The 20062-nt window shown below is 58.6% G+C and overlaps 10 protein-coding genes across 11 annotated transcripts; 5 read left to right on the forward strand and 5 right to left on the reverse strand.

The window, feature by feature from the left end:
- Positions 1–22: 22 nt before the first annotated feature.
- Positions 23–2439, reverse strand: GGTG_02640 (hypothetical protein; the record flags this gene model as incomplete). The annotated part of the gene is made up of 1 exon (XM_009220414.1): positions 23–2439. A coding segment is annotated over exon 1 (1205 nt), but the record flags the coding sequence as incomplete, so codon positions are not given.
- A 6-nt stretch (positions 2440–2445) lies between these two features.
- On the reverse strand, positions 2446–3993 carry GGTG_02641 (hypothetical protein). The gene is made up of 3 exons (XM_009220415.1): positions 3875–3993; positions 3765–3792; positions 2446–3665 (listed from the first exon to the last, which is right to left on the reverse strand). Exons 1-3 carry the CDS (start codon positions 3899–3901, stop codon positions 2656–2658), a joined length of 1065 nt encoding a protein of 354 aa, XP_009218679.1. The 5' UTR covers positions 3902–3993; the 3' UTR covers positions 2446–2655.
- GGTG_02642 (hypothetical protein) lies at positions 3898–4448 on the forward strand (the record flags this gene model as incomplete). The annotated part of the gene is made up of 3 exons (XM_009220416.1): positions 3898–4094; positions 4258–4273; positions 4359–4448. The coding sequence occupies exons 1-3, from the start codon at positions 3967–3969 to the stop codon at positions 4446–4448; spliced, it is 234 nt and encodes a 77-aa protein (XP_009218680.1). The 5' UTR covers positions 3898–3966.
- A 193-nt stretch (positions 4449–4641) lies between these two features.
- GGTG_02643 (D-galacturonic acid reductase) lies at positions 4642–7584 on the reverse strand. Its single transcript, XM_009220417.1, has 4 exons — positions 6440–7584; positions 6213–6375; positions 5978–6149; positions 4642–5854 (listed from the first exon to the last, which is right to left on the reverse strand). Exons 1-4 carry the CDS (start codon positions 6461–6463, stop codon positions 4966–4968), a joined length of 1248 nt encoding a protein of 415 aa, XP_009218681.1. The 5' UTR covers positions 6464–7584; the 3' UTR covers positions 4642–4965.
- Positions 7585–8175: 591 nt separating this feature from the next.
- GGTG_02644 (hypothetical protein) lies at positions 8176–8676 on the forward strand (the record flags this gene model as incomplete). The annotated part of the gene is made up of 1 exon (XM_009220418.1): positions 8176–8676. One exon carries the CDS (start codon positions 8176–8178, stop codon positions 8674–8676), a length of 501 nt encoding a protein of 166 aa, XP_009218682.1.
- A 417-nt stretch (positions 8677–9093) lies between these two features.
- On the forward strand, positions 9094–10092 carry GGTG_02645 (dihydrodipicolinate synthase; the record flags this gene model as incomplete). Its single annotated transcript, XM_009220419.1, has 1 exon — positions 9094–10092. One exon carries the CDS (start codon positions 9094–9096, stop codon positions 10090–10092), a length of 999 nt encoding a protein of 332 aa, XP_009218683.1.
- Positions 10039–13827, reverse strand: GGTG_02646. Of its 2 annotated transcripts, XM_009220420.1 has the most exons (3): positions 13489–13827; positions 11086–13221; positions 10039–10993 (listed from the first exon to the last, which is right to left on the reverse strand). In XM_009220420.1, the coding sequence occupies exons 1-3, from the start codon at positions 13520–13522 to the stop codon at positions 10647–10649; spliced, it is 2517 nt and encodes an 838-aa protein (XP_009218684.1). In that variant the 5' UTR covers positions 13523–13827; the 3' UTR covers positions 10039–10646. The 2 variants fall into 2 exon arrangements, with proteins under 2 accessions (XP_009218684.1, XP_009218685.1); XM_009220421.1 differs by lacking the exon at positions 13489–13827 and having other exon boundaries at positions 11086–13482.
- Positions 13828–14152: 325 nt separating this feature from the next.
- Positions 14153–15890, forward strand: GGTG_02647 (peroxiredoxin HYR1). The gene is made up of 3 exons (XM_009220422.1): positions 14153–14530; positions 14677–14767; positions 15132–15890. Exons 2-3 carry the CDS (start codon positions 14725–14727, stop codon positions 15596–15598), a joined length of 510 nt encoding a protein of 169 aa, XP_009218686.1. The 5' UTR covers positions 14153–14530; positions 14677–14724; the 3' UTR covers positions 15599–15890.
- A 680-nt stretch (positions 15891–16570) lies between these two features.
- Positions 16571–17014, reverse strand: GGTG_02648 (hypothetical protein; the record flags this gene model as incomplete). The annotated part of the gene is made up of 2 exons (XM_009220423.1): positions 16571–16871; positions 16962–17014. 2 exons carry the CDS (start codon positions 17012–17014, stop codon positions 16571–16573), a joined length of 354 nt encoding a protein of 117 aa, XP_009218687.1.
- Positions 17015–17632: 618 nt separating this feature from the next.
- GGTG_02649 (serine/threonine protein kinase) lies at positions 17633–18991 on the forward strand (the record flags this gene model as incomplete). Its single annotated transcript, XM_009220424.1, has 2 exons — positions 17633–18366; positions 18426–18991. The coding sequence occupies exons 1-2, from the start codon at positions 17727–17729 to the stop codon at positions 18989–18991; spliced, it is 1206 nt and encodes a 401-aa protein (XP_009218688.1). The 5' UTR covers positions 17633–17726.
- Positions 18992–20062: the final 1071 nt, after the last annotated feature.

Below are 20062 nucleotides of genomic sequence, written 5' to 3' on the forward strand. Positions count from 1 at the left end.
CCTGCTCCGCCTCGGCAGGGACGCCTGGCTGCCGCGGGAAGAGCGGGCAGCAGCGGCGGCGCGGGGGCCCCAGGGCACGGGGCTGGCGGGCAGCTCGACGGGCTCGGCGGCGGCCATCTCGGGCCGGCGCTGGCTTGGCACCGTCTTGCGGCGCGGGATGCGCTTGCACTGGTCCAGGCTCAGGTGCAGCGGCTGCTGGTCGGCGTGCGGGTAGGGCGGGGGCGGCGGGGAGTGCTGGTCGCCGCCGCCGCCGCCGCCCCGGCCGAATTTGAAGTAGTGGTGATTGTGGGGGCTGCTGTCGCCGTCGCCGCTGTCGCGGGTGGAGATGCTGCGGCTGCGGCTCCTGCGGGCGGCGGCGACGGAGGACGCCATGGCGGATAGCTTGCCGCGCTTGATGTACGCGGCCGCTAGCAGCCCGACGAGCACGGCAAAGGCGCCGAGAGACGAGCCGACGGCGACGGCGACGGACCGCGCCGAGGGCGCTGATGAGGGTCCAGTGGCCGCCGCGGTGCCGTTTGCTGCAGCGGCTGTCTCGGCTGGGGCGGCTGTAGGTTCGCTAGTGCTGGTGCTACTGGCACTGGAGCTGGAAGAGCCGGTGGCCAGGGTCGCAAGGGTGGTGGGTTGGATAACAGAAACACCCGGCAATGAGTTCGCGACGGTGGTGGTGGGTTGAACAAAGACTCCCGGCAACGGGGTTGGTTTAAGGGTCGAAGACGATTTGGCAGGGGCCAAGAACCTGCTCTGGTCCTCGTTCCGGACGCAAAAGGACGCCCTGTCCGGGTCGCATGTGTATCCAAACGGGCAGCACCCCTCGGCGCAGCGCGGCAGCGGCGTGTCGAGCTCGGTGGTGACGACGGAGGCGTACGGGAAGGTCTTGACGTCCTGCTGCGAGATGCTGCACGATATCGGGGAGAGCACCTCGCAGTTGGAGCCCTTCGGGCAGCACAGGGCCGTCGTGTGGCCGGCGAGGGACATGCACGTCTCGTCCTTTTGGCAGCAGAACGTGGTCGGGTAGCCGCGCGAGCATGGCGTATCTTCTGAGGCGAGGCAACTGCCAGAGCCGGCCTGCCGCGGGGCTATCCTTGACCGGGCCAGGGCCCTCCTCAGCGGCGTGTCTCGTGGTGAGAATCCCTCCTCTTTAGTCGGGTTGCCGCGGCCTCCAAGGCCAGTTACTGGCACCAATAGTAGATATAAGCAAACGAGTACTGAAAAATCGTGGGAAAACATGGCGAAAGGGTATCTGATTATAATAGCAAAGACATGGAAAATATGAGGAGTAAAAAAGACCTGGCGCCAAACGAAGCACAAGGTAAAAGAAGTGGTCAGAGCGGGAAAAAGAAAGCGATGCTGATCAAGAGGCAGACCAGGCCTCTTGCTGTATTAGTTTGGGACTGGGCTTCTTGCACTCTGCGAGGAGGCAATGTGGTGGCACGGGGGAAGATGTAGTCGTCGAGGGGCGGCCGGCGTTGTGCCACATATAGACAGATCCGATGCGCCTTGACGCCCTTGCAGCGACCTTCTAGGCCGTTGGATGGCCAGCTTTACGGGACCCGACGTGCTCGATAAAAACAACAAATGGGTCGTGGAGCCGGCCCAGAGCTCTGGGAGCCCAAGGGGTAGACACCGCACAGCTCACGGCGCGGCAAATCCCTAATGGCGGGCGCCCGCGTCGGTAGCGCGGCAGTTGGCAGCCCGCATGCCCGGCGGGGGCCAATGGGAGGGCCGGGTTTGCCGCGAGTGGCCAGGGGGGTGCATGTGCTGTTCCTGTGCGGTTCCTTTGTGGTTCCTTCGCGGTCCCTGAGACCCCCCGTCCGGGAGCCTCGCCTGGGCTGCCTTTGCACCTCGTCGCCCAGTGCTAGCAGAACCAGCAGTGCAGAGTAGCAGCAGACGGCAGCACCGCAGCCCCTCCCATTTCATCCTAGCCTGTCCCGTCCAACGGGGCGATCCATCTTGGTGCCTGGCCCTGTCTTGGGGTCGCAGGACGGGTGGGGACGGGGAGGTATTTTGGTGATGGATGTTGGTGGTGGGTGGGTGCCTTCGGCTCGGTCAGCCAGTGACTGTAAGGGGGGCATGCACACTGGGGACGGCATCAGAACCATAGGTGGTGGCGTCCTGAGACAGGGAGGATCGGGCGCTTCGAGGCTGCAGGGCGGTGGCCAATGGGCGTCCGCCGCGCACTTTTGCCCGCGTAAAAACTGCACCGTTCTTGTGTCTGCCCAAAAAAAGGAGCGGGATGAGATGCGAAACGCGGTCATTCTGTCTTGATCCAACAAGGGATTTATCGCGTCTGCTCATGTGTAGGAGGCGGTAGGCCTCCTAGTCAGACCTCTTCGTGGCAGTTGTGTTGTTCAAGAGGGTTGGTACGAATCTTGATTGCCGAGTCTTTCTTGGAATGCGGAATGTTGTCGGCTGCATGCTCCACCGCGTTTAGTCACGTGACTTGGATCCGCTGTAACTCGCTGCTCGAGCTTCCATTTTGAGACTTTGACTTCAAGAATAGACGACATCAACAACCCTCGACTACTCGACCCAAATCTCACGTCTGCCCATCTCCACCCCTCTCCCAACAGACATGCGGTCAGACACGGCGGCAGCGCTTGCTGAATGCAGGGACCCGAGCCAGGCATGCCGAACAGCCGCCTCCCCGGGCCGAAATCACGTGCTCAACGCCTCGTCGACCCCCGCGGGCAGCGACCTCCGCACCCGCCACCACCGCGCCACCATGTCGGCGTAGAACCGAGAGTATGGGCTCGGATCTTTGGAGACGTCCACCATGCCGTCGGCAAAGTGCCACGGCTTGTCCCTGCCGATAAAGTGCAGCACCTTGTGCTCGTCCCTGTACCGCAGAATCGCGGGCATGTATAGCCGGTACACCCTGTGCATCTCGATGTTGTACGTGAAGCTCAGCCGGTGCCACGTGCTGCCGCCGCCGCCGCCGCCGCCGTGGTGGTGGTTCTCGCTTATTGTCAGTGGTGCCGGCACTTCTTCTTGCACGGGCCCTAGCGGGCTAGCCGTCCTTTCTTCCCCTTCCGCCTCTTGCTGGCCGCCCGCACCCAGCGCCACGCCCGAGTCGGCCGAGTCCGACATGCCGCCCGTGCTCGCCTTCCTCCCCTGTTGGTGGTGCTGCTGGGCGTGCGGGCCGTCCCCGAAGAACATGTTGAGCAGGCCCTGATCGCCGCCGTCAAACGACGCCGTCCGCGCCGCCAGCCGCAGCAGCGCCGCGTGCGTGCCCGCGTCGGGCGCGAGCAGCATGACGCCCGAGTTGAAGCAGTCGGGGAACCCGAGCTCCGGCGACGCCGCGAGGCCCCCCGGTGGCGTCGGCGGCGGCGGCTGCAGCAGCAGCAGCGGGTCCAGCGACCGCAGTACTAGCGTGTCGGCGTCCAGGTACAGGACGCGCTCGAACTGCGTCAGCGACCAGAGGTGCAGCTTGGTCAGCGTGGCGGCCAGGTCCGGACGGCCCATGAGCGCCAGGTTCCGGAGGTTGGAGGCGGCGCACGCGTCGTCGTCGCCGCCGCCCCCGCCGAGCGGCGGGACCTCTAGGATCAAATCGAAGAGCACGCGCAGGCGGGCCAGAGCGGGTGGTGAGACCGTGTGAGGCGTCGTGAGGACCGCAAGCGGGATGCGCGTGCCGGTATCGCGGAGCGACTTGGCAAGAACCAGGGCGGCTGGGGAGGGTTGAAAGGTGCGTCCTCGTGTTAGCGGTCTCCGTGGAAGTGCTGATAGGGCGCTCGCAACGGCTCCGAAACACATCACTGCAAACCTACCTGTCACATATCCGTCCGTTGTGACGAGCTTGAGCCAAGAGCCAAGGTATCGAGTTTGTGTTAGCAATGCTTATCCTGGGCTCTCTCCTGGTTAGGCATCCTCTATATACCGTGCAGTAGGCAACCGAACTGGCCATGTTTGCGTTATCGTGGAGGCGTAACGTAGTGGACGCCGGCTGGAGCTGAGAGAGCGAGAGTATGAATGCAACAAGGTCGACTAGAAACCGCTTTTCATTCATGCAAATATCTACTGGGCCATCCAGTTCACGTGCGTGTTTACGCAATGTATCTATCCCCTGCACAGCCCTTCTACCGTGTGTCCTCCCGCATGTGAGCAAGCATCCCAAAACGGCTAATTCTCAACACCGTTTAGAATGACTGCAGCCCATTTCCCAACCAAGGTCTACAGGTTCCAGGACCACAAACCCTATTGCGGTGGATGCAAGATACATTTTCTTCCTTAGAAAACCAAACCAAACTGATGTACCACCAGGATCCACCATATCAAGGTTTGTGATCCCTGGGACCTGTACACGAAAACCATCGCCCGTCCAATCATGGAATGACTGTAACATGTAAAATCGTTCCACGTAGAGATCGGCGTCTGACCTTTGGTTCAGCCCGACGCAAAGCTCCGTCATCATGCATGAGCCGCCTTATCGGAAGGGCCGGTGTTGGGACTAGGTGCCGGATAGCTTCGTCTCATTGGGCCCGCATTCGACCGTCACATGTGACATGGAGGAGGAAGGCTACAGTCATTGGGATGGGGGGGTGAGCAGTTCGCTGATTGGGCGCGGATGTGACGGCGCTGAAGCTTAGGGAGGTTTGTTTGGCACCGAGGTTCCCCCAAGGAGGAACGAGAGGATAAAACTGGTACAAGCAATCAACCAAACATTCATGTTCCCTTGATAATAAATCAGTCCAAATTTCATGCTGCCCTCGGAACGCTCAAGATCTGTTCAGACCCGAGTTGGGTTGTAAGGAAGTAGCATCCATAACTGGAAATGGCAGTATTCTTAGGATGCCTTCTTGTAGAGTTCAGATACTTTAGATATTCAAAAAGGTTGAAGCCATCAGGTCAGGTCATATCAGAAATCAGGACAGCATAGACGTTCACACTTGTACATTGATACACACTGCCCATCAACATCGACTCAAAACAGGCCCGAAACACAAATGCTTTTACCTCCCTTTTCTCCCCCTACACAAGAGACCACTTCTCACCTTCCCTCACTATGCGGATCTCGCGGGCCTCGTCGATGCTCCTCCGGCCGGCCTCGAGGATGGCCGTGGTGGCGATGGTGTTCCTCAGCGTCGGCAGGCCCTTGGCGTCGAGGTCCGCGGGCTTGAGGGTCCCGGCGTTGACGGCGCGGCAGCCGTCGACGAACTTCTCCATCGAGACGTAGCCGTAGCCCGTCTGGCCGTTGAAGTTTCCGTCCTCGTCGGGCGCGTAGCGCATGTAGAAGGGGTTGTACCACACGAGCTGGCCGGCCGCGTCGTCGGCCACGTCGTAGCCTCGCTTGGCCTGGTCGATTCGGATCTCGCCGTCGCGCGCGAGGTAGTGGAAGTACTGGTTCGAGTGCACGCCCGCGCGCTGCGGCGCCGTCCACGAGGCCGTGTAGACGCCAGTGGCGCGCTTGCCCGTCGCCGCGTTCTCCCAGTGCACCAGCAGCGAGATGGTGTCCTCGGTGCTCTCGTGGCAGCCCATGCTGGTGGCGACGCCATTAGAGGCCGAGGCTGACACCTTGACGGGCGCGTAGCCGAGCTGCGACACCATCGAGTCGCAGACGTCGACGTGGTGGCTGTTGAGGTAGTACGAGATGTCCGAGTCGACGCCCGCCCAGGCCTTGAAGGTCTCGAGCTGGAACTTGGGCTGCGACATGTAGCTGTAGAAGTAGTTGAAATCGCCCAGCTTCTGTGCCCTGAACCGCGCGTCCGAGTAGGCAGGGTCGTAGCGCTTGTGGTGCTCAATGTAGACGTATACGCCGTGCTTTTGCGCCGCCTCCAGCAGCAGCTGGTGGTGCTCCAGCAGCTTGACAGCCGGCTTGGTGATCATGACGTGGATCTTCCTCTCGATGGCATACAGGGCACTACCATAGTATCAGTGACGCCCAGGGACCAACGCCATGTTCTCATGGAGGGAGTCGCATCTTCAGGGGTCGGGTCGGGTTCTTGGCTGAGAAAAAGAGACAAAGAGACCAAGGGTAACATACATGGGGTAGTGAGTGGTATCGGGCGTAAAAATGGTGATGGCATCCCCGGGCTGCAGCGCATCAATGGCGGTCTTGTACGAGTCCGGGTCCTTGGCGTCGTCCGCAGGGAAAGATTGGAACGATGTGTCAAGGTTGTTGTAGGCGAGCGAGATGTTCTTGTGAAGGTGCTCGCCTGGAGACTCGCGTTAGAGGTGAACTCCCAGCAAAGACAGTGCATACGGGTGTCGATGCTCACGTATGGCTGGATACTTGGTCCCGTTGACGCCGACCATGGCCAGCTTCCCGACCTTTCCTCGACGGCGAAGGTCGAACATGGAAAGCGCAACGACGCCCACCTTCTTGTCCGAGCCCGAGGCGCCACCACCAACAAAGCCGGTGGTGTACTCGCCGGTGCCGACCTAGGATTCCGAGCTTTTGTTAGTATCATGTATCAGTGGGCAAGGTTTCCCCCAGTTCACTTACCATGAGCACGTTGAGGGCAGCCATTTTCACTGAATTATCTGTTTCCCTTGACCAGACAGGGCAGTCAATGGTGCGATATATGATGCAATGGATTGTGGTCCGAGGACGGGAAGAGACAACCAGGGATGGTTTTTTTTTTTTATCTACAGACACCCACGATGGATAGAATAGAGGCAAGGGCACCAGTCAGAGCATTAGCCCTCCCCCTCACCAAAAAGTCCGGGGCCAGGTGGCTGTCACGCAGAGGTCCATTGGGGGGATATTGGGGGGAGGGGTAGGAGGGGAAAGCATTGGGGCGACTTGGAGAGAGGGAGGCCCCTTGCCGTTGAGCCGGCTGTCTGAGTGTTCCGGTGACCGGAGGGATGGGCGTAATTAATCCGCCTACATCTCGAGCGCATCCATGCTTTTATGGGAGAAAGATGGTCTGGGAGACCCACGGTTTGCCCAGGTACCTAGCGGAGGAAAGCTCTAGCGTCTGGGCACAAGTAGACCGGTGATGTGAACGGGTGGGTATGTATCCATGGTTCGTATTAGCCTAGCCTCGGCTGCGTGGGGGATCTCGAGCCGTCGGGACATTGCCTTGCTCATCTGGTGCTGTTAGTCGGAGTTTATTTCTGGCCTCCTCGGTGACGGTTGACCATCCATTGCATTTTTACCATCTCCAGGCTGCAGATGCCATCTGGTACAAGCTCCTCGAAAAAGACGGCTCCCCTGGATCGAGATAAAGACCAAAGACTGTATTGTAGTAGTTCTTGCTGTGATGAATTGATTTGATGGTGGTTGCCCCGCCCCCACGTCGTCGAATTAGTCGAGGGTTTAGCGGCAAGGCCCCAGCTGGCGCGGCCTGGCTGAGGATGGGAGGTACTCTATCGCCCCACACTCAAGAGCTCATGAATCCCATTGATTCCCTGTCGAAAAAACCTGCAGCGCCAACATCATGAGATCATCACCGAGGCTTTGGCCGAGCGGGGGAGAGGCTCGGATCAGATATGCCAGTCTCAGGCTAAATCGTGGTTCCGAAAGGGTGGGATGGTGTCAGACGAGCACTTGCATCGACAAATTGGTGGCCAGCGTTTTCATCTTTGAATCGAGTCGCTCTGCAGCGGGAAGCTACGAGGCCGACCAATCCATGCGGCCAATCCAGCCTGCATTGTCCAAATTTGCCAGCCAGGGGCTGTGTGGCCTCCTGATTGGAGCGAAATTATTTCCCCGTCGTCTTAATGCAGGCTCATTGGGCCGCTCTCCACGACTTCAGGCTCGCGAGCAACACAAGCCTTCCGCAAAATTGCACCCACCGCCTTCCCAAACCGCCGATTCTGCCACCCCACATCATCAAAAGCCTTGATTGAGCCTCCCAGATCTAGACTCGACATTCGCCCTCGACGCGAACTCTATCAATCCGACCTCTCTACTGCGCCCATCGCCCACCACACTGCCGTCGGATCCAGTCTAAGTACCCCAGGCGTTCCTAACTGGATGTAGGTGGTTTTACGACCACGGGGCCGTGACGAAACAAGTTTTCATCCATGCCCTTGAAAGTTCGAGTCGGGGCATCTAGAAACGCTGTCACAGACTGTCACAGACTGTCACTCGCTGTCTTCTCCTTGTTGCCATATGGAAAACAGATCCGTGTGCTGTATTTCTCTACCGCATTACGGTCAGCCACTCCCGTCGAATCCTCAGTCGACACGCTCCACACTTTGTCCCCCAGCTTGATATCCACATGCCAGCAGAGCATGTCCAACGTTGTTCAACCCCCACAAGCGCTTCCCTTACTCCTCATCACCGATTTCTCTTCCATGACACATCGCAGAGACGCTAGCTGGATCCCTGTACCCGGTGACAACCCCCTCTCCTCAGGTCGTCCCGGCAGCATCGGCTGGCCGCCCGTTCCCAACCGGTCAGACTCACCGAGTCCCAACAGCCCGCTCCCTGGAACCCGCCCTCCTCGCGGGAGTTCGCTCGGCGCCAGGATGATGGCCCACTCCACCGCCCCCGATCTGGGAGGAACACCAGAGACTTGCTCCTGGATGTGTATGCGTGATTTGTTGAACCCAGCACTATATGTTTACGCGCTATATATTGCCCTAGCAAAACGCATCTCAAGGGGGGTCCCATGGGAGTGGCCAAGGCCATGCTGCAGTGCCGCCCTCACCACCTGGGATACACCACAAGCCGCTTTGCCTTTCCCCATTCTCAGGGCGCCCCCCGTCCCACCGAACTTTAATTCAACATAAGGTTTCCAGTTCCAGACCTCCTGACACGCAAGCTCGCATTCCTCGTCTAAAAAATTGTGGTGCCTTTCGGAGTAATGTCTAGACGAACAAGCATCCCGTGCGGCTTTGCCCCGAGCATGGGCTGCTATTTATCCTCAGATAGTCCCACCCCGTCCCTAGTGGTGCCTGCCGCTGCGTCAACATCCCATCCTTTCCTTCGACTCGCACGATCTTCCCTATCCCGAGTCCTCTGTGTATATTGCTTCGCTTTCGTTCTTCAGAATCTCCCTAGGTAGCCAGCCTGCGTAACGTCTGAGATCAAAGCCCACTATTGCGCCGCCGCAGGTTCGCGATCACAGCTTCAAGTTGCCAAAGTTGCCTATCCTTTATTTGCCCTAGCCTTGTTGTCCTCGGCATTCTGTTCCATAATCCGCCACCATGACTGTTTCCAGCAACGGCGCCGCCAATGGCAGCTCAAACAGCCACGCGGCCTCGAGGCGGCCACTCCCCTGCGGCATCTACGCCCCGACCATGACCTTCTTTGACCCGGTGACCGAGGAGCTTGACATCCCCACCATCAAAAAGCACGCCGAGCGGCTGGCACGGGCAGGGCTCGCCGGCATCGTGACCATGGGCTCCAACGGCGAGGCGGTCCACTGCACGTGGGACGAGAAGCTCGCCGTCACGCAGGCCACGCGCGAGGCCCTCGACGCCGCGGGCTTCCCGGACACGCCCATCATCCTGGGCGCCACCGAGGGCAGCGTCAAGGGCACCATCGAGCTCTGCAGGGCTGCCGAGAAGGCCGGGGCCGACTACGCCCTCATCCTGCCGCCGTCCTACTACCGCGGCCTGATGGACGACGAGGCCATCCGGCAGTACTTCACGGCCGTGGCCGACGCCAGCCCCTTGCCCGTCATCCTCTACAACTACCCGGGCGCCGTGGCCGGGATCGACATGGACTCGGAGCTCCTCGTCGAGCTGGCCGCGCACCCAAACATCGCCGGCACAAAGTTCACGTGCGGCAACACGGGCAAGCTCACGCGCGTCGCGCGCGCCACTGACGCCAAGACCCCGTCCTCGGAGGGGTCGGGCTACATGGCCTTTGGCGGCATCTGCGACTTCACGGTCCAGACGCTCGTCAGCGGCGGCGGCGGCATCATCGCCGGCGGCGCAAACGTCATGCCCAAGGTCTGCGTGCGCGTCTGGGACCTCTGGGCCCAGGGTAAGCGCGACGAGGCCATGGAGCTGCAAAAGGTGCTCAGCCGCGGCGACTGGGTGCTCACAAAGGCCGCCATCGCCGGTACCAAGCAGGCCATCCAGTCGTGGTACGGCTACGGCGGCCACCCGCGCCGCCCGCTCAAGAGGCTCACAAAGGCCCAGGTCTCGGCCATCGAGGAGGGGACCAAGGAGATTATGGAGATTGAGAAGTCGTTATAAGGGGGGTCTTTGACCCGAGCTTTTGTTTCTAAAAATTGGCCAACAGTTAAAACTCTTTGTTTGCGATACGCAGGGCAACAAAGACCAGTCAAGTGGTTTGGAACGTGACGTGACGTCTCAACGCTAAACCCAGCCCTTTGATGCATCCACACATCACCCAAAGTAGGATGGGACGTGTCTTGAGGAAAGAAAAGCTTATTGGGTTCCCCGTTACACCAAGAAATCACCTGCTCTCAGCAGTCATGATGCCTCCTAGCATGCATACCCGCGTTGCATGCCATTAAATGACGTCTGTATGTACACATCTTGCGCGCTTGGCCGCAGGCACCTCGCAAACAAAAAAAAAAGAAGAAAAAAAAAAGCCCGTTGGACAGGCGAGTTGACCCGAGATTGGCAGCAAATCTACTACAAACACGGACAACTGTTCAAATAAAAAGGAGACTGCGTGACCCGGCCCATTCCGGGCCCAGCATATCCCGCAGACAGCCCCTGGAGTGACGCGCTGGAGGACGTCCTTGCCCCTTTGACAGGGAATTATATGCAGCCATCCCCATTCATATCTTCGCCTTCCTCGGGTCAAATTTGGCAATGAGCCCGGGGTCGATGCTCGAGACGCGGCCGTCCATCATCATCTCGGCCATGAGCAGGCCCGTGGCGGGGGCGTGCTGGATCCCCCAGCAGCTGTGTCCCGCAGCCACCCAGAGCCCGGGCGTCAGTGTCTGCCCGAAGACCGGGTGCGGCTTTCGCTCGGGCATGTAGCAGGCCTGGCGGGCCTTGACGGGGGCCGAGGCGAGCTGGGGCGACACGAGGCCTAGGTACGCGATGAGATCCTCGCATAGGCTCTCGTCGGCCTCGACCATGTCCGCAGTCGGCGGGAGCGGCACAAGCTCGTCAATCTCGCCTGTTGTTTTGTCAGCACCGTTGCATGGGGCTCAGGCTCTTCCTTTTTCTTGGGCACAGGTCAAAGAACCAAGACGGGGCTTTCTCGCTTACCACACGCGTAGACCTCGCCAAAAGGCCGCGCGTAGGCCTCGGGATCGACTCTGCTGTGTTTCCTCTTCTCGCCTTTCGCGGCCCGGTGAGCCGGGACGTATCCGTCCGGCAACGTGATGCTGGTGAAGACGGCAAAGGGGCTGACATCAGCCTCCCACACGACACTGTGCGCCCTCACCGGCCTGACCTTGGACTGCGGAAGCAGGGTCGAGGTCCATGGCCCTGCCGTGACCAGGACGTCGGTGACGCCCTCTATGACCCATGAGTTGTTGCGATTGCGGTCGAGAAGCTCCACGGCCCGGACGACGGCACCGCCGCCGCTGCCCGAGGGTTTGCTGTTGGACGCACCAGCTGAGGTGATAATTCTTGTCACCTTGGTTCCAAGACGAACATTGACGCCCCGCTCCTGTGCGAGGGCGGCCATCGACGTCGTGAAGTGGTACGGGTGCACCTGGGCCGTCTCGTGGCGACCCGAGTATCCCTGCTCCTCCCATGCCGACACCATATCACGCTTTACCCAGTCAAGCTCCGTGGGAAGCGGGACTTCTGTCAGTGACGCCGCCGCCGTCTCGCCCAGTTTGGGAACCTTGTGCCAGGGTTTCTGCGTTGAGCCTTCGCTGCTGGCTCCACGAACATGGATACAATCGTCGTCATTGGGCTCCGTAGGGCCGTTGTCCGTACTTATGTGAACATCAGCGGACTCGTCCGGGGTCCCGTTTTGGGGCCCCGCCATGTCCACCTCTTTGCTGCCAACCATGACTGTCACGGAGAGGCCGTCGGATATGCTCGGTGCATCATCCAGGGTCTCGATGGGTCTGCCGTTTGGCCCGCTATCAACCGTTTTGGTGGCATTGTGGGCCGGCGGCTGGCGTTGTCCATAAACAGCCCCCTCCGCACCTTCTCGGCCTGGTTTGTCATGGGACACCCCGTTCTCTGTCACATGGTTGGGCTCGGTCGTCGGTGGCACAATCCCGTTCGTATTCGGCGCATTCGGGCCTAGGTCGGCTTCCTTGTCCGTCCTGGGAGGAGCGCCGGAAGGCTGTAATACATCTTTACCGTTGCTGATGCTTATACCGTGTGGGTGGGTAGTCTCAGTCGGGGCAGAAATTCCATTCGGATTCGGCTCGTGAGTCTTATAAGGCGCTTCCTGATGAGTTGTTGACAGATGTTGGCGGCCAGGCCCAGAGCAAGGGGCAATGATTGTCCTATCCGGGAATGCTATTTTTGGATCCGTGGGGGCGCCGCTGCTATTTTGAGGATGGCCTCGGGGGCCATAGATGACGTCGCCATTCGAGTATCTATATATAGACTTCCATCGCGTACAAGAGCCCGTTTTGCGACCGAAAAGAACGGCGATGGGCACGGGCTTATCACCGACATCTTGCTCTTCCTGCTGCCGAAGCATCTGTTCCACCTGCTGCTCCAACGGTTGCTGTCGCCGCTGCGCCTCTGGGTTGATGTCTATTTGCGGCTCAGGATGTTGCGGTTTTGGACTGTGTGAGCCAAGGTGCTGCACTTGGAACTGTTGTACTTCCAAGTGTTGTGGTTTTGCCTGCTGTGACTCGGGCTGCTGGGGCTTTGGCTGTGTCAGGGCTGCCTCCTGCACTGATGCAACCGGCGGAGGTATCGGAGTCTGGAGGGTAGATTGCGCTTGCTGTGTCTTTTCAAGTTGCGAAGGGGGCGTAGTGGGACTGCGAGACGTTGCCTCGGACGGCGGCTCGGTCGTATCAGGTCTCGGTCTAGTCGAGGAGCTTGCTGTGTCTCTCTTGCGCTTCTTGCTCTTCTTGGCAGCACGCCCCTTGGCGCTGCCACCACCATCCTCGTCGGGCGGCAGCGAGCCATCTACCGCACCTTGCGGGTCCTGGAGGTTGACGCGTATAGTGCCGCAGCCCTGGAGACGACGGTAGCCCCAGCGCACACTGCCGTCGTGTTCGTCGGCTAGCTCGCGATGAAGGCGGTAGGATAATGGGACGGTCTCTTCCGGATACGCCCACAGGCCGAGGAGGCCGCCGGCCTTGCCCGAGGCGCTAGAGGCGATGCCTGCGGCTTCGACGATGGTGATGGTGTGGATTTCGCGATTATATTTGGGGTGACGGGTGAGGTAGTAGGCGGTGGTGCAGCCCATGACGCCGCCACCTGTGCGCATGGAGTCGATGCGGGGATGTCATATATTAGCGATAGCTAGAGCTAGAATGACGTGGTGGTTGAGGATTGGTGGGCCGATGACGCTCATGGTATTTATCCCAACGAAGGAATGCGCTGACGAAGGGAGAGGAGAGCTTAGAAGTGAGGTGGCGTGACCAGGCTCCGGACAGCTTTGCATTCCATGTTGCAGACAGAGGGGATAGGGTAGAAGATAGGGAGAGACGCTCCTGCCAGTGCACAAAGTAAAACAGTACGTACCCACTATCACTATATTCCTTGGTGTAGTATCCATTGTTGCGCAGGCTGACTACCGTCGGCGCGCAATAGCCGCCAGCCCGACGCGTTGCTGCTAGCGCACCACCAAGATTCGGGATTTTTATCTTACGATGGCATGACGCCTCGGGATGGTAGGAGGCAGGTGGTGACGAGCGAGGAGGGAGGATTACGGCAACACGTGACCCGAGTGGCGGGCGATATCAATTGGCAAAGAGCAGAAAAGAGAAGATTGACCTTTAGCTGGAGAGCTGCGGCTCGTGAAGCTCATGAAGCTCCACGCCTCGGCGCGCCGCTGTCGAACCACGCGAGCGTGGCCCAAGCTCCAGTGTTCCCGAATCTAGTGGGGTCGCCAAGAGGGCGCCAAGAGTGATGACGAGAGTCACGTGATCGACGCTGGACAAACGAAAGGCCGGGGCACTCAGCCAGTGTGAAACAAAGCATGTCAAGCCGCCTTGATTTTCGATTGTACCAAACTTGTTGCACTCGTGGGCAAAGCCGGTGGCGCAGTCCAACAGAGTCGAGAATTTGGATTCTCAAAACGTGTTCGCCTCCCCTCGACCGACTGCAATCGGAGACTCCAATTGGCGGGGTGCGCGGACACCGTGCTCCGCCGCTGCCTCTGTTCCAAATGCTCACATAATCCACTGTGCTGTCTGCACCTTGTGCACCGGAACGGGACACTACCGAGGCCCAAGGACCAAGATCCGGGCACTCTGGCGTCTGGCAGCTGTTGAGGGTTCCAACGCTGCATGTGAGGGGTCGTGGTGCCCACACCGGGGAGCTCAGGAGGTAAAAGCACTGGGAAAGAAAAAGACGAAGCTGAAACCCACCCAGATCACAGCAGCGACCCCACGCAGCACAAGATCGAGTCGTATTTCTAATCCCATGTCCAATTGTGGTATTTTACCTCGCTTGGCTCCCCTTTCAAAAAGTGCGAGTTGGTCACGACCTCCAACTTCATTCCATCCAACGACCCGCCAACCCTGCCGCCGACGCCAGTCCGAGACTTCCGGCTTCCCACATAGTAGGTGCATATCCTTCCCCGAGCCCCGAGAGCGTCGAACTATCTCATTGGTGGATCGGAAGAGCGCACATTCAGGTGCTTGGCTAGCCACCGCCGTCGGCGCAGCCAGGTCGGGGCGAACAGACAGAGGTTGACGGATACAGCAGCAAAACTCCCGGCTAGACCCCAAAACCACCTCCAACGACGAGGCAAAAATGGCTTCCGCATCTACCTTTTACGACTTTAAGCCCCTGAACAGTACGTGATCAGCGCCATCTTGCTGGCGCTCCTTGTCGCAGCCCCTCCCCGCTTTCTCCCACGTTCCAATCCCCGCTGGCCGCCAGACCCCTCCAACTTTCCACCACAGCCACCACTAGGCTATCCAGTCATATGCGCGCCTCCCGTCTTCCAATTATTGTCGGCCCATCAAGTAGTCGTTGCTGCCGTCCCCAAGTGGGCGACGCCAAGTCGACCTCTATGTTTGGCTATCCTAGACCGAAGCAACCCCACGCATAAATGACGCATATCGCCCTCCTTTCATACCCACCCGAACAGATCTCTGTCAAAGCTGCCAAGCAGCTTCACCTCGGCCACTGCAAACAATTACTAACCCACTCAACAGAGAAGGGCGAGGAGGCTCCTCTGTCTGAGTACAAGGGCAAAGTGGTCCTCGTGGTGAACACGGCGTCCGAGTGCGGCTTCACGCCGCAGTACGGCGGTCTAGAGACCGTGTACAAGAAGCTCAAGGAGACGCACGGCGACGACTTTGTCATCCTCGGCTTCCCCTGCAACCAGTTCGGCGGCCAGGAGCCCGGCACCGACGAGGAGATCCAGTCCTTCTGCCAGGTCAACTACGGCGTCAGCTTCCCCATCATGGGCAAGGTGGACGTCAACGGCGACAATGCGAGCCCGCTGTGGAAGTGGCTCAAGGAGGAGCAGTCGGGCATCATGGGCATCAAGTCGGTCAAGTGGAACTTTGAGAAGTTTCTCATCGGCCGCGACGGGAAAGTCAAGCGCCGGTGGGCCAGCACCACCAAGCCCGAGGCTATCGAGAAGGATATCGTCAAGGAGCTCGAGGTCAAGGCTTAGGCGATCAAGGCTTCTTAGACGGATGCTTTCGAGGGTGCTGGCCATTCAGATGTATTATCTCCTCCTTGTCTCGTGTGGGAACGCCAGATAAAGCCATCAACATTAATGACATGAATAACAATACTATTGCAATTGCTATCCAAGATCCAAGGTGATACATATCGGCCCAGAGTCCAGGGCGGCTATAGATAGCACGGTTAGCAATGATAAATTCCGAGACGACGAGTTGCAATGTGACCTGCCAACATGATGGCGTCCTCCCAAGATTTGAACAGACTACGAACTAGCTGGCAAGGGTAAACCCAGATATCGAAATCCACCCATCCGGGAGACAAAGACGTCCCTAGAACAAAGATAGGTCGAGGACAAAGATATTCTGAGCATAAAGAAAACGTGGCGCCGGTCTTGACCTCGACCGGTCACCCCTACCAGCTCGTCCTTGTCGGCATGCCTAACAGCAAAGACCTCGTCCTGGTATGCCCAAGCCTACACATATTGTTCTAGTCAGACAGGGGGCATGGCATCTTCTGCTTGCCCAGGTGGGTGGTGCACAAGTTGGGGCTCGCTTTGAACCCGTCAGCGGAGCACTACTTCTTGTCGCCTTCTCCAGCTGACCCCTTGAGCACTCTCCACGATGCGTTTAGAAAGGTAGTTCCCACCGAGCCTTCCCTCTCTCCCCACCTGCGGGCGTGGGGGGCAGTAACGGTCTATCCAGGTCCCAAGCTGCGCCTCTCAGCCAGCCGGCGGTTTTTGTTTCCGCCGGCAGGGCGAAGCGTTCCTGTGACTATGGTTCGCGCAAGGGCGTGAGCTGAACCCAAGTCAGAGCCGAGCCGACCCTTCAACCGTGTTATGTCTACGATACAATTCCGCAGTTGCCACTGGCCAAGGCCTCTGAAAGACGGGTCTCGTTCCTTTGTTCCATCTCCCAAAGCCTCGTAGATATCCACTGGCTGGGGGGTGCTGGGCCCCTTCCTACCCTCTCCTCGTCCCTGGGCATGCCTTGGTCGGCCGCTGCCACATGGCGAGCCCTCCTGTCGTTGGGCAGCCTCTACGCATGGCGACGCGCTTCTTTCGTGACTTTTGCGCCCTGTGGACGTTGATAATCTCTACCCTAGTGTCGCAAAGGAGGTGGGCCACAGCCAAGACAACGGCCCGGCCGGCCAGTGCTTGGGAGGATACTACCGAGCACTGGTGAGTATAACCGAGCACCGGTGTATACAAGGCCCAAGGGTCTCCCACCCTCAGCACGTTCTTTAGAGTAGAGACCAGAGGGCTATCAAGTAACCAGTCTACCGCACGCATCAGTTCTCATTGCAATACCCAACCGTGTTCCCTATACCGGCGGCGGCGAGCGTCATCACACCCCTCGGCCATGCCAGCGACTACCAGGAAATGACCCCATCCATATCCTGCCATCGGCATTGCGATCCGACTCTATGCTTCTCCGGCAGCCGGGGGACACGCACAGAGCCCCATGGAGGTGGCACGGACAGGGAAAGAGACGAACAGGTAAAGAAAACTGCTATGGCCGCATTGCGGGAACGAAAATGGACTCTAGAACTGCAAAGACCGAGGATTTATACGCTGATTGGATTGCATGGGACCGTGGCCGGATCAGCGATTTCTATAAGAGCTGCTACAAAGGTAGGTAACGATCTATGAACGTCCAGACAAGAGGTCTGGGTCCCTGACGGCTACGCGCGCGGAGTTTACTCGACAGGAGCCATAGGTCAGCGGCCATACTGTTTGTGGCACGTGGACCACGACAAGGGATTTACGCAAGCCCACAAGCCATAAATAGACCATCTACCCTAAATAACCACCCAGCAACTGCCCCAGACAACCACCCAGCATCTGCCCCAGACAACCACCCAGAAGACAGCCGCTACAGGCACGCCAAGGCAGCGTCATGCTATCACGGTCTATACTTCTCGGTCTCGGCCGACCTATGTTTAGGCGTGCCCTGGCTACTTCCTCTCCTCGCTTGAGACGCGTCTCGACCACAAGTACCGGCTCGATCATGATTTCGGGCTCGCTCAGTGATACTACCTCGATCAATATTACTGGCTCGCTCAGTGATACTACCTCGATCAAGATTACTGGCCCGATCACGGATAGCATCTCGATCATGCTTACTGGCTTGACCACGGACAACGCCTCGACCACGGACAACGCCTCGACCAAGGAGACCAACCCGGCCAAAGCCATCTCTGGCATGGAGCCCGTTTTGGCAGTGCCAGGTCTGCTGACGACGTTTCTTGAGGATTCCACGCATCCGATGGCCGCGTTCTGGAAGGAAAAGCCCGAGCTCATGTCCTACGACAAGGCCGAGCAGCCCGTCGTGTATCGCGACCAGACCGTCGGCTCGGGCTACAAGCTGCTCTACCGAGTGGGCGATTGGTGTTGGCTGACGCGACATCCCGTCACCCGAGAGTACCTGACCATCAAGTTTCTTCATCGCACCCCCAGGGGGAGCCTGGAGTTCGAGGCGCTCCGATTTGTGCAGGAGCGGGTCTCGAGCCCTCATGTCGTAAAGATGGTCGATTCGTTCACCCTCCCCCACCATCTCGCCGAAGAACGCCCCGGCGACTACCCTCAACTTGACAACATCATGTTCCAGGCAGTGGTGTACAAGGCCACTGGGTCCGACCCCTTGACGACGGATGTCTTCGAAGACATGCACACCGGTGTTCACGAAAGGATGCGCATCATCCGCGATGTCGTGCTTGGTGTCGCCGCTCTTCATGCCCAGGGCATGGTCCATGGAGGTAAGAGCTTATCTGACATCTTTCTACCTATGGCTTCCAACTAAAACACCACTCTCCAGATATCAGGGTAGAAAATATCGGTCTGGCTCTCCCGTCCCATACCGAATGCTCTCCCATTGTCCCGGAAGAATTGATCGAGTATGACTTTGTCAAGAAGCATTCGTGCCCTTACTCGCCAGCGTTCCCTTCCCGCTCCATGATGCCAGTAGATATAGGTTTTGGGACGGGCCCTGCCAAGATTCTCAACCTGAGCTACGCCTTCTGTGCAGACATATCAAGAGTTTACGAACCAAACGACTTCGGGGGCCCCGAGAACAGCAAACCACCGGAGCTACGCACTGGGAAACCCACATCACTGCCTTTCAAGGTCGACAGCTGGCAACTCGGCTTGGCGATCTACTGCGTGGCCACTGACGGATACAATCCCCTGTGGGAAACCTCTGGGGTCCCGGATGCTATGGAGAGATGGACCGAGGTAGTGCTGGAGCGCTGGAAGTTAACGGACGACGACGACGAAGCCAACGTCATACGGATCATCCTCTCCCTCCTGGAGCTGGAGCCCGGGAAGCGCATGGATGTCGTCGACTTGGCCAAGGATGAGTGGTTGATGCGCATCCCGGCCTAGGATAGGCTGGAACAGGGGCAAGTTGCTGAAGCCCAAGCATGTGGTAACCTCGTGGTGGTGGGATGCAAATGGAGAAATTCCGGTCACGTCTGCTTCTACTCCGCATTCATCGCAATAGCACAGCATCTGCCAGCTGCTGTGGGCGCGTTTATATTTATACCTTGTTCTCCTTTCGGTCGGTTCGGGGTTGTGCCCCAGCGGCTATTTCTTTTTCTTTTGGGAGGGGGTCCGTGGAGAGAGGAGAGTGCTGTGCCTCCTGGGGCCTTTTGTACACTATGGATGCATTCCTTGCTTCAGGCTACAGAGTCTGCTGCAGTTCTTCATATCCCGTTCAGTGCCGCTGATGTGACGACCGTCGATCAGTTATGCTAGCTAATAAAATGGAAGCAGTAATAGGGGTAAAAAGATGAACAAAAACAAAGCGGGAACAAGAACGGAATTCACATGTCAGCACCCGTTGATCAAACCGGCACGCCAATTGCACACAAAGGGATGGGCGGGCATTTGCAGCAACTCTCCCAAAGAGCCTGACTTATTGGGTCTAACGGGCAGGTCATAAGCACACACATGTGCCACGTGGACCAAGCGGAACAGGGGTTGCGTCGTGAAGAGTGAAAAATCACGCAGTTTGCCTCACAGAGCGCAAGATAACTCCACCATTCAGGGGCTGAATGCCTAAACCATATAGGCAAGCACTATCTAGAGGGTCGGTTCCGACGGCTGGCGGAACCCCTCTTCCCCCCAAGAGTCGCTCGGCCGGTGCCCCGATCCTTGATGGAAACCTTCGAACGGCGGCGGAGGCCTTGGCGCTTGTCTGTCGCCTCCAAAAAGACGAAGGATGAAAAAGGGGGGATAAGGTGAAGGGCCCATCGCCTAAGGGGATAAGATTGTAGACAAGATACCAGGTGGCGTATGAGTAGATATATATTGAATACGCAAAATAAATAGACAGATACTAGGTGCATGGGTTAAGTAGATGATATACTTTGAAACATGGGGAAGACTCGGGCTGGAAAGGGGGCAAGGGATGGAGGTGCCCACCTGTGGGTTGGCTAGTGGGCACCTCCTTTC

Source organism: Gaeumannomyces tritici (genome assembly GCF_000145635.1).
Source record: "Gaeumannomyces tritici R3-111a-1 unplaced genomic scaffold supercont2.2, whole genome shotgun sequence".
In the NCBI taxonomy this organism is placed as follows: Eukaryota; Fungi; Ascomycota; class Sordariomycetes; order Magnaporthales; family Magnaporthaceae; genus Gaeumannomyces; species Gaeumannomyces tritici.

Bases quoted from the DNA above. Each gene is read 5' to 3' on its own strand.
- GGTG_02641 (XM_009220415.1), bottom strand. From the start codon at position 3,901: ATGGCCAGTTCGGTTGCCTACTGCACG. The intron at 3,793-3,874 runs GTATATAGAGGA...TCTTGGCTCAAG, and splicing joins GTTCGGTTGCCTACTGCACG to CTCGTCACAACGGACGGATA. The intron at 3,666-3,764 runs GTAGGTTTGCAG...AACCCTCCCCAG, and splicing joins AACGGACGGATATGTGACAG to CCGCCCTGGTTCTTGCCAAG.
- GGTG_02643 (XM_009220417.1), bottom strand. From the start codon at position 6,463: ATGGCTGCCCTCAACGTGCTCATG. The intron at 6,376-6,439 runs GTAAGTGAACTG...TCGGAATCCTAG, and splicing joins CTGCCCTCAACGTGCTCATG to GTCGGCACCGGCGAGTACAC. The intron at 5,855-5,977 runs GTATGTTACCCT...ATACTATGGTAG, and splicing joins GATACCACTCACTACCCCAT to TGCCCTGTATGCCATCGAGA.
- GGTG_02646 (XM_009220420.1), bottom strand. From the start codon at position 13,522: ATGGATACTACACCAAGGAATATAGTGATAGTGG. The intron at 13,222-13,488 runs GTACGTACTGTT...CCATGCGCACAG, and splicing joins AAGGAATATAGTGATAGTGG to GTGGCGGCGTCATGGGCTGC. The intron at 10,994-11,085 runs GTAAGCGAGAAA...ACAAAACAACAG, and splicing joins TGGCGAGGTCTACGCGTGTG to GCGAGATTGACGAGCTTGTG.
- GGTG_02647 (XM_009220422.1), top strand. From the start codon at position 14,725: ATGGCTTCCGCATCTACCTTTTACGACTTTAAGCCCCTGAACA. The intron at 14,768-15,131 runs GTACGTGATCAG...CCCACTCAACAG, and splicing joins CGACTTTAAGCCCCTGAACA to AGAAGGGCGAGGAGGCTCCT.